General features: G+C 40.3%; 1 protein-coding gene across 1 annotated transcript; it reads left to right on the forward strand.

Moving 5' to 3' along the window:
* The first annotated feature begins 1,661 nt into the window (after window positions 1-1,661).
* Window positions 1,662-9,015, forward strand: ANKRD60 (ankyrin repeat domain 60). Its single transcript, XM_027848534.1, has 4 exons — window positions 1,662-1,944; window positions 4,404-4,534; window positions 5,274-5,439; window positions 8,720-9,015. Exons 1-4 carry the CDS (start codon window positions 1,662-1,664, stop codon window positions 9,013-9,015), a joined length of 876 nt encoding a protein of 291 aa, XP_027704335.1.
* Window positions 9,016-11,863: the final 2,848 nt, after the last annotated feature.

Genomic DNA, 11,863 nt, shown 5'->3' on the forward strand with positions numbered 1-11,863 from the left:
AGCATGCCATACTGGGCAGTCCTGTGCCAGTATCTCCCATGTCACACAAACAATTCCGAAGTTCTTAGGAGAGCCCTTGAGAGTGTTTTTGTATAGCTTCTTCTGACCACCATGTGAGCACTTGCCTTGTGTGAGTTCTCCATAAAATAGTCTTTTAGGCAAGCATACATTAGGCATTCAAACAATGTGGCCAGCTCATTGGAGTTTTGGTTGACTAGCAGGATAGTTCATTGGTCTCCAAGGAAGCATTTAACTCCATCAAAAGTAAAGTACAAGGGAAGCTTAGGGAGATGAAGGATTCTTGTCTTAGTAAGATGGCAGATGAAATTCAGTTTTACACTGCTAGTAACACTCCAAAGAGCTTTTATGATGCCCTTAAGGTTATTTATGGGCCAAAGGCATTTGGTACATTTCAACTACTCAGTGCTGATGGAGCCACATTGATTAGTGATAAGGACATGATCTTGGAAAAATGAGCTGAACACTTCCATAATGTTCTCAACAGACCATCATCAATCAATAATACTGAAGCCCTTGACTGTTTACCTCAGGTTGAAGTTAGTCCCTCTCTAGCCTAATTTCCAACTGAGGAAGAGTTTTTCAATGGCATTCCAACAGCATCCTCTCCTGGCTAAGCACCTGGTGCTGATTCTATTCCAGCTGAGATTTATAAGGTGTGTGTGTGGGGGTGGGGTGGGGTGGAGGTCCATTGTTTATACAAAAGCTGACTGAAAGTTTCCATGACAAGAGGAGGTTATGCCCCAGGAGTTCAAGGTCGCCTCTATTGTCCATGTCTATAAAGGTAAAGCAAACAGATTGTCCTGTGACAATGGGGGCTGGAGGGGTGGTCCTCTCTCAGTCATTTAGACCTTCCAAAGGAGGATCAGCAATTGGTGCCAGCCCAAGCCCTGATGCCAGCTATCTGGGTGCCCTTTGGCAAGGTCCCCGTCTGGGCCTCGGCTTCCCCGACTTTGGGGACACCTACATCACTCCTATCTTCTCACTATATACCTCTACACACTTGGAATGTGTGCTTGTGACCCAAGGGCCCCCTAAGTGGGCAAAGGCTTATTCCAGACAGCAGGTTATTTTATTTTGGTCACAGCAACTCAAAAAACTAGGTGTGCAGCAAGCATTCACACTCGACTAAATCAATTACACAAACATTTAAGTGTTGGGAACACAAAGGCAGAAAGGTCATTCCTGGCCTGGAGGGGCTCACATGGGGGGAGGGCGGGGGATTCTTCGGGGTTATTTGAAGAATGGGCTGCAGCGGGTGGCCCATGGCATGCATTCCTCTTAGCTCCACGATCCCGCGTGGTTCCGGGCTCGGCTCTGGCCCAAGCTGGGAGCGCCCCATCCGCCTCCCGGCCCCGTCCGCCACCTCGCCGCAGCTCCTCTCCCCACCCCCGACCCCGCAGGCGCGTGCTCCAGTGTTCTCCTCATAAGGCCCCAAAAGGGAGAGGGCTCCCGTTGCTCTTAGCAACGCGGGCGGTGCCTGCAGTATTTGGCCCTGCGCTGGCGCGGGGGACCCCAGTGTAGGCTGGGGCACAGGCCCAGGCTCGGGGTGGGGGTGGGGGTGGGGTCAGGCTGGGGGGGGTCGGCGTCAGGGTCGGGTGGGGGTGGGACCGCGGCAGCTGCTGCTGCGCTAGAGCGCTGGGATGCTGGCTCGGGGGCCGCTGCCGGGGGCGCTGCAGTTCTCTCCAGCGCCCCCACGAGGCCTCGGGCTGCATCGCTCCTCCTGGCGGCACAGACTGTCTTCGCAAAGCCGTTCGCCCAATCTCAGCAAGTGGTTCTCTTTGCGAGTGCGGCTAGAAGAGACTGGAGAGATTTACCGGCTGTCCGGCTGCCACGGCGACACCACCGTGCGGGAGCTGAAGGAGGAGTTAGATCTGATGGCCGGGATTCCTTTCCACTTCCAACGCATCTTGTACCTGGATCAAGGTGGCGCCTCGCGTGCAGCCCGCCCGGGACGCGACCCTTCTGGGCGTCCACCCTGCATTTCCTCTGCGAGCATCCCCAACTGGCCTCCTCTGCTTAGGACCAGCACCCCAAAGCCCCCACATCCTGCCCGACACCAGGACCTCCAGCCCCCAATCTCGACGACCCCTGCATCGCACCATAACTCTTCCTAGCCCCCAGGATCTTATCCCCGCTCTCATCCTATTTATAGCCTAGACCCCAGATCCTGCTTTTGGGGTTTAGGACCTCAAATACCTAATCAGATCTCACAATCCTGTCCAGGTTCAGGATCCCAAATCACGTGATGGCTTCCTTCACCTTTAAGTGTCTCAAATAAATTTGGGGACCATGATTTTCTCCTTTCAATGTTGCCAGAATTCTAGGAATCTGAGCACATGATCCATCTTCTCCCCACTCTCATTGATACGAGAGGCTTCAAGGAAGCATGGAAGTTTAAAAAAAAAAGCCTTTTGGCTCTAAACTGGGCCAGGGGAATGTGAAGAGCTGATTTTTGCAGAGATGAGGACATAACAGAGAGAAAGATGGGTGAACAGCAAAGTAGTCTTGCCAAATGTTTCTCTTAATTTTTAATCTTTTTGATGCAGACTTTTTTCTTTTTTAGACATTGAAATAAGTTGAAAAGTTTTTAAGAAGCCCTAAAGGAGAAATTTCAGTTTTCTATTTTTGAATCGGTGGAATCTATTTCGTTTTAAAAATGTTTTACTTTGTTACTAATATCTTCCTCTAAGGTGGAATTCTGATTCCTCATCTTGATGTGGACGTGATCCTAGCAGCTCAGAAGCTTTGGCGGAAAGCCCTGACGGCTCCAACCTAGCTGGAAAAGCTGCTAGTACTGCAACAGCTTGGAATGCATACTTGTAATCTAAGCATTCACATGCTTATAAAACTCAAAAACTATGGCAGGGAGGAAGCATTCACACTTGATTAAATTAACTCAGCAAACATTTAAGTGTTGGAGACACGACAAAAAAAAAAGAGTAATTCCTGCCCTCAAGAAGCTTGGGTAGGGAAGGAAATGCCCTTGGATCCTTTGAAGGATGTTGATAATGCTAATATGGAGGCAAAATGGCCTATTGATAAAAAAAAAAAATTACCGAACTTGAAGTCAGAAGGCTTAGGTTTGAATTTAGGCTCTGCCACTTACTAATTGTAACTGTGATTATGGGCAAGCCACTTAACCTCTCTGATTCTCAGTCTCCTCAGCTGTAAAAGAAAAGATAGGGCTAATAATGTTTGTATAACTTATTTCACAGGGTTGGTGTGTGGAAAATGCTTTTTAAACTTTAAAGTGCTATATAAAAAGTTTTTGAGACTGAACATGTTAAGCACAGTCAAATATCAAAATATTTTAAAGATTAAAAAAAATTAATAGTTGTTATTTGTACCTTTTTTCCCCTTAGGGGAACATCAAGCAATCTTAATATATTTTTTAAAGTTCTTGTGAAGGGATAGGGTCTTCATTCAATTTCATGATTATCCTTTGACACTGTAAATAGGACCCTAATTAATGAGTCTGCTAATTCCCAATTCTAACTTACTTTAGTCCAAGTTTCTGGCAACTTACACTGTAGGTGTAGTTTTTATTTGTACAATATTGCCCTGAACTTCATTCTTCTCATTTGGAATTTATGATAATTGCATCTGTACTGGATTGATGTTTACTTTTGTGCTACTTAGGAAAAAGCAGTTTAATACTAAAAACAAGAACACAAGGACATAGAGAACATTTAATGAAAGTTACAGTATATACTTGAAAGCAACACTCTTCAAGTTATTAGTTCATAGAAGCCTTCCCCAAATGCTGCTAAAGTCCAAACTATTTAATATAGAAATGTTGTTCTAACATCTACATATATGATCTAATGTCCATTACATATTCAAACTCTGGTAAATGCCAGTATTAGTCACTCACATGTTGCTATATTTGGGTTGGACCTTGTGAGCATTTCATTAATAGGCTAACATTTTTGAAAAATATGACATTGTTATCCCATTAGCAGCTAATAACATGAATCATAGTTTATAAGTTTATATTATGTGTAATTTAGTGTATAATAGTATAATACTGTAAGCAAATTTTATTCTAACATACCTTTAAATAGATCTACTTTTAAAGGAGTCACTTCATATAGTGATTTTACTGACCTCTGCATCTTTCCATAGTATAGTTGAAATTTTTTGTTTTAAAATTGTCATTGTTATCTTTTGTTAGGCTTTTGTTATTGATATATGAACCAAATTACATTTTAAAAGGCTGTAAAGTACAATAAAGCTGATTTGTACAAATTCATCAAGTGAGATTTATTTACAAAATTCAAAACAATTTTTTTAATATCAAATGTCAGAGAACCTCTTTAGCTATCCAGTGTAATAATTTATGTGTAATACTTTATTCTTTCGTGTGGGGAATTTCCTTGTAGGAATTTTGATGGACGATTCCACATTAGGGTTCCATGATGTTGTTCCTGGTGGAATTCTTTCAATGTGTATTTGGCATCAGGATGGATGGCAAGAACTTGTTTTGGCTGCAATGGAAGGGGACGCTAGTAAGGTGTTTTCATGTTTCTTTAAATTAATGTTATTCTTTATAAAGCAAAGATAAATTCTAGAGAAGTATATTCTGAAGCTTTTTTCCTTAAATGTTTACATAAAAATTAAATACAGAAGAGTCAGTCTTCCTGTTTATTAGGTGCTATATAATATTTCTGTTCAATCTCTTGATTTGAACTGTTTTCCCCTGACTATCCAATGAGTTTTCTTTACTCTTTCTCAAAACAGATCAGTATTTTCTAAACATTTACATAGTATTATACAAATCGAGGCAGCTAGGTAGCACAGTAGATGGAGCACTGGGCCTGGCATCAGGAAAACCTGAGTTAAAATCCAAGCCTCAGACACTAACTGTGTGACCTTGGCAAGTAATTTAACCTCTGTTCGCCTAAGTTTCCTCAATGGGAAAATGAGTATGATAACAACACCTACTTCCTAGAGTTGTTTTAAGGATCAAACGAGATAATATTTGTAAAGCCTTTGGCACGTAATAGGATGCTATTTAAATTATTGTTAGCTATTATTATTATTTTTAGTACCACCTATCCTTTTCAGAGTATTTTCTGAGCTTTCATTTAGGGCATTATACTTATTTATCTCCACCATGAGCCTTCTTTTCTAGAAACTGCTGGATAGGTGATTGAACACCTCTCCTAATATAAGTGTATCTAAACTGATTAAGTATTCTTAGGTTTTTGCATAATTTGTTTATTTCACGGTAATTCCATTTTTCTTGCCAGCTATCTTGTCTAGGTGTTACTGAAGACTCTCTCTACAGAACTCCGCATTCTACACTTTTAAGAGCAGAGAAATATAAGGAATGGATAGCTGACAGAGCTTTTATAGCTTTGTATGTTGCAGCACATAAAGGCCATACTGAAGCTGTACGTTTTCTCCTAGAAAATGGTAATATCAATACCTCATAGCTTATAATTTACGTCGCTTAATTCTTATTGCATGCATCAGACTTTCGAGGAGGGGGAATAAGCATTAAGTGCCTACTATCTGCCAGGCACTGTGCTAAGCACTTTTCAGATATTCTCTCATTTGATCCTCACAATAACCCTCTGAGGGAGATGTTATGATCTCCATGTCACACTTGAGACAGAAAGAATAAAATATGAACATTTTGATTATCCTACTTTATAGCCTGTTGTTGTTCAGTCATGTCCTACTTTTTGTAAAACCATGGACCAAAGCATGCCAATACTGCCCATGGGATTTTCTTGGCAAAGATACTAGAGTGGTTTGCCATTTCCTTCTCCAGTGGATTAAAGCAAACAGAGGTTAAGTGACTTGCCCAGGGTCACACAGTTATTACGAATTTGAGGCAGAATTTGAAGAACTCAGGTCTTCCTGACTCTAGGATCAATGTTCTATTCACTGAGCTATCTATCTGCCTCCACCTTATAGACTATCTTTCCACTAAAGTTCTCCCAACTAGACTTTTAAAAAAAAAATTAAAAAATTTTATTTTATTTATGTTTTTATTTAAGTTTTATAATTTTTATTTTATTTTTAAAATTTTATTTATTAAAAGTTTATTTTATTTACATATTTATAAATATTAAATATTTTATTTTATTTATTATTTATTAAATTTAAATCTTTAAATTTGTTTATTTTAAAATATTTATTTTTAAATTATTATTTTTATAAACATTTAAAATTTTTATTATTTTAACACTAATTATTTTTCTGGCCTTCCTGTTTACCCTTCACTTTGCATGTTGCAGAGTGGCTTTTGAGACTTTGGGGGTTCCCAGGTAAGGATCCCAGCATTGATTTCAGCCCTGGCCGGGTACTGACTAGCTTGGGTATAAGTGTATCTGATCCCAGTACCTTCAACCCAGCCCAACTGCAACTTCACCTTCTCAAAACATTTTAATGTTTTAACCTGGGACTTGTTTTGTTTTTGTATTCTCAGCACCTAGCATAGTGCCTGGCACATAGTAGGTATTTAATACGTGTTCACAGATTGGAAATAAATTCCCTAGCACCTAGCACAGTGCCCTGTGTACACATTATGTGCTTAATGGATGAATTTGGAGCTCACAATTCAGCTTTACAATAAAACATATAACCTTACATATCATTTTATATTATAGTTATTTGTATTAGAGGTGAAAACCAAGTGCAATATCAATATAGATAGATGATGGAGGCTCAATGGTTGCTATCTGACCATGCAAAGCAATCCTTAAGCCTTCCAGAAGTGGTGTAGTAGAATTAAAGACACAATAAAGCAGAGTCCATTCTCCCAAGACCATTTGCTATATGATGGTCTTGAGTTTTTGTTGTTGAGTCATTTTTCAGTCATTTCAAACTCTTTATGACCCCATTTGGGGGTTTTCTTGGCAAAAAATACTGGAGTGGTTTGCCATTTCCTTCTCCAGCTCATTTTACAGATGAGGCAACTGAGGCAAACAGGGTTAAGTGACTTGCCCAGAATCTCACAGGGTCTCATACACACAGTGTATGAGGCCAGATTTTGAACTCAGGTAGATGTGTCTTTCTGACTTCAGGCCCAGTGCTCTATCCACTATGCTATCTAGTTGTCCCAGGATCTTGGATTCAGAAGATTTTACACAGAGACCTGCCTCCTAATAACTTAATAACTTTTCAACACTGTTCAAATCATACTCTGCGCTCCAATTTCCTCATCTGTAAAATGGGGCTAATAATTCTTGTACTACCTTATAAGTAGTTTATGAGGATTATGAGGAGAAAGTACTTTGCAAATCTAAAGTGTCATGTAGATAAGAGTTATAATTAATAAAAAGTAACAGTGATGTTACTTTGTTATTTGTACTGGAGGTAGTAGAAAAGAGCATTAGATTAGGAGTAAGGACCAGGGTTCTTGAGTGTTCTTCAGCAAGCCACTTCCCATCATTCTTGGCCCCATTTTTCTCATTTGTAAATTGAGAGTTTGAACTTGATGATCTCAAAGATACCTCCTACTTCTAAAATTTGTGAACCTGTGACTGGAGGATAATCCTATTTTCCTTCTACGTATAACTTTATAGACTTCTACAACAAGAAACCCTTTTGTACTTTAGTATTCTAGACTTTTTTACATTTTATTACAAAATAGGCATTTTCATAGCCCAGAAGACTTTGATGCATTTGAAATTTTGGTCATATTTTAAGTGGAATTTTCATAGTTGTTTCACAGTGAAACTGACTTAAACTCATGGAAAATATTTTGGCTAACAATTTTTTTTTTATTTTTTGCTGAGAAAGATTACTGGTGACACCAATGCGTTACAAGAATCTATTTAAAACTTTTAACTCCACAAATGAACAAAAATGAATTAAAATGTGTGACTAATTTATGTGCATTAAGTTTCTAAGCATTTAATCTAAAATATTTATTGACTACCCTGTTCTCCCTGACGTCTCTCCCATATACAGCTCTGCGTCTAGTACAGTGCCTTGTACAGAGAAGACTCAAATTGAATAGAATTCTGTGTAACTGGTACTTTGTTGTTGTTGTTTAGTTGTTCAGTCCTGTCCAACCCCTCATTTGGGGTTTTCTTGGCAAAAATACTGGTGTGGTTTGCCATTTCCTTCTCCAGTGGATAAAGGCAAACAGAGGTTAAGTGACTTGCCCAGGATCATACAACTAGTAAGTATCTAAGGCTGGATTTGAATTCAGGCCTTCCTGACTCTACGCCCAACACTATCTACCGAGCCACCCAACTAGCTGCCTCCTTGTTACTTATTAAACCCCTATTATGTGTCCATCCCTTTTAAGGTGAGAATCCAAAGCAGCAGATCTATGACTTCTATGACTTGGCTTCTGCCTGCAAGGAATTCACCATTTTATTAAGAAATATGTTTATTAGGGGCAGCTAGGTGGTACAGTGGCTAGAACACTGGTCCTGGAGTCAGGACGACCTGAGTTCAAATCTGGCCTCAGATACATAACACTTACTGGCTGTGTGACTCTGGGCAAGTCACTTAACCCCAGTTGCCCCACTAGAAAAGAAAAAAAAAAGAAAGATGTTCATTAGTGTTATGGTTTTGCTATCTTAAAAGATGATGTTTTTAAAGAACTTGAGTACTATTCTGTTTTTCCAGTTGTTCCAGAATGTGTTACTGAATGTGCTATTTTGCATCCTGGGTAAAAAACAAACAAAGAAACAAAACAGAACTCCACAGTATGGACTATTTACTTTTGCAGGTGCTAGTTGTTTGGCCAAAACACCAGTAGGAAGAACTGCTCTTCATGTTGCTGCAGCCATGGGACATGTCAGCTGTATAAATCTACTTCTTGATTATGGTGCAGCTCTAAATGTGAAGGACTTAAAGGGAGAAACGCCAATCGAAATAGCACGCCGCCTGAAGCGTAAGCAGAGCATCCAGGCATTCTGCATCTATCAGATGAAGCTGAGAACATCAAAACTTGGATCTTCCCATTCAAATCCTCATCGTTCAGCTCCACTGCTCTTCTCAAAAGGGCAACATATAAAATCTTGAGTCTCCCCCTAAAAGTTTTGAATGTCAATGTTAACTTTAGGAAATTTTAAGATTCAATCCAAGGTGGTCCCAATGAAAAAGTGGAAGCACAAAGACAACTAGCATTAAAGTAGACAGAACCTCAGAGGCCACCTGCCTCCTCCCACCCCTTCATTTTATAGATGAGGAAATTGAGGCTGAAAAAAAGTTGAGACTTGCCTAAGGTGACCCAGATATTTAGAGGCAACATAATGGAAAGAACATCACAGATGCAGTCAGGAGACCTTCTTTTGAACCTCAGCCTTTACACTAGTAAATAATTTGATCATGGACAAGTCACTTAAACTTTCTGGCCCTCAGTTTCCTCCAAATGGTAATAAAACCCACACTATCTACTTTGCAAGGTTGTTGGGAAAAAAGCCAGGACTGGAACTTAGGTTCCCTGACCTCCTACTTCAGGGTTTTACCCACTGTGACACTACTCCTTTAATTTGGTTCAAATACCAAATTAAAGATAATTTGGCTATGCATGAGAATATCAGAAGCATGTTGATTGTAGATCATCTTGTGTTCTGTTAGCCATAGACTTTCAGAGTTGGAAGAGCATTATGTAGTCCAACTTCTCAGGCATATTGATGCTCACGCGCTCTCTATACAATATATACATGCTGTTGAGGCCCCTTCCAGTCATGGGTATTGGATCCCTGGTGTGGTGATCTAAATATTTTTTTGAAGCTGTTTCTGTGGTCATCCTATATGGCTTGGGGGAGGGGTGTAATAAACAATTACATTATTCCCCTACACGGCATGATTCAGTGAATGGAAACAGTAGTAGTAATTTTGTAAAATAACATTATTATTGCTGTAACTGCTCCAAGAGGGTCTATTATCATGAGTCTGTTTCTGGCATAACATCCTGGCAAGCAGACATTCTGCTACTTATTAACTAATAAATTTACTTTTTCTGCATAGGATTTTGTGACTGATAAAGAATGGCCCATCTAGCAGAAACACACATGCTTCTGTGAGAGGAGCACTCCCCCCAAATATGGAGTCATAGGCAAAGGACTCAGCCTGTGATTCCATTGATTTGGGAGGCTTGAACATGAGGAAACTCTGCCAACCAATTCCTATGGATGCCTCCAACTTACAACGTTAGAGTACTGAGAGTTTAAGTGACATGCCCAGGGTCATATAGCCAGTGTGTGTCAGAGGCGAGGTTGCAAGTTGGCCTGACTCTGAGACCCTGCCCCTACAGGGTTCTTGCAAAATCAAAATCAAACCCTTTCTTTCTAGAAGAGGTCTAGGGACCTGTCATCTTTTGGCAGAATGTCAGTAGGTAATTCGGGTATGTCCTTGTGACAAAATGTCTCCCAGGATACCTAACAGTGTATTGAGCATACACATAAACTCTTTGTTATGTAAATGGTAGCCAGTAAAACATACGATTCCTCAGCCAGTTTTGCTGATGTCAGGGGCTCCAAGTATTTTATCCTCCAAAAGCTGGCTTTCTGGGAACAAAGACTTTCCCCTTCACTTCTCCTGTAATACTCCTTTCCCTTCCAGAAGAACGGGCCCACTCAGTCACTTAAAGTAGACAAATTCTTTTATTGCACTGCAAGAGAATCTTGGGGTACAAACTATACAAATTAGATACGGTACAGTTACAGGCTCCTTACTCAATTCAGCTTGACACAGATTTACACATAGATTGATTGCTACCCTTATCAATATGCCTTTTCAAATCTGCTCTTGGTTCCTGACTAACCAAGAGAGCTGAGAGAAATAACCTTGGCCACGAGTTGGGGTCAAAAGTAAGATCCTTTCTGTCTTGGTCCCAGGTGCACCAATCAACGATATCTTATGGAGAAGAAGGTGTGCTAAGGCACCTGGAAGACACTCGAGATAAAAGTGGCAGAGCCTAGAGTCCCTGGTGCTCCTCTGTGTTGTAATGCCTGGAACCGTAGATGTATATCATGAAGTAAGTGGAGTTGTCATCTGCACACCCTTTCTCTACCCACGGCCTTCTTTCTCCACCCTTCCTCCTTTCCTCCATGATTGCTCATGCAAGGGCACCCTCCATTTGCAGGAGGCCTGACATAAATAATCAACCTCATTTATGCACATTTCCAACTTACTCGCTCTTCTCTCTTGTCCTGTCCTGTAGCTTATATTCTCAAAGCCCAAAGTAGAAAACTAGTTAAGCTTAAAAGAAATTAGCCTCTGCTTAATGAAAGGTGACTATTTCCTAGGATTTCAGGATGGAAAGAGCCTTAAAATCTAGTCCAAACCCCTCGTTTTATAGAGGAGGTCTTAAGGTGCTAAGTGACTTGCTTAAGATCAATTAAGTAGAAGCACTAGGATTCAATCCCAAGTTTTAGGACTCCAAATCCAATATTTTCCCATTACGCTATATTGCCTCTACATCCCCAGCAAGACAAAGTTGGAATTTTTCCAGGAAACTAAAGGAAAGGGTACAAATGATTATAAATAAAAGAGTTAACAGAGTCCTAATATCAAAGCCCAATTTTAATGTGTAGACAAAAATGGTCTTGGCTGGAAAACGATATACTTCCCATTTTTTCCTCTCCTCCCCTCAACCACTACTAAAGAATGGTACTCAAAGTAGATAGACTTTGGTTGGCACCATTGCCAGGTCCAGGGGAATCTTTAGTTCTTTTTCCAGAAAAACAAAACAAAACAAAACCCTGAAACATTTTGGTTATCCTATTTTCTACTCCATTTCCAGGTCTTACTGATCTTTGGATGTGGGTCCCCTGATCATCTCATTTGGTTGGAGATTGAAAATATGCTTCTGCTCCACGGGTCATTCTGACCCCTCCAGGTCCTTCCTGATCCTTAATATGCC

The sequence above is a fragment of the Vombatus ursinus genome, unplaced genomic scaffold (assembly GCF_900497805.2).
Source record: "Vombatus ursinus unplaced genomic scaffold, bare-nosed wombat genome assembly UNPS02000580.1, whole genome shotgun sequence".
In the NCBI taxonomy this organism is placed as follows: domain Eukaryota; kingdom Metazoa; phylum Chordata; class Mammalia; order Diprotodontia; family Vombatidae; genus Vombatus; species Vombatus ursinus.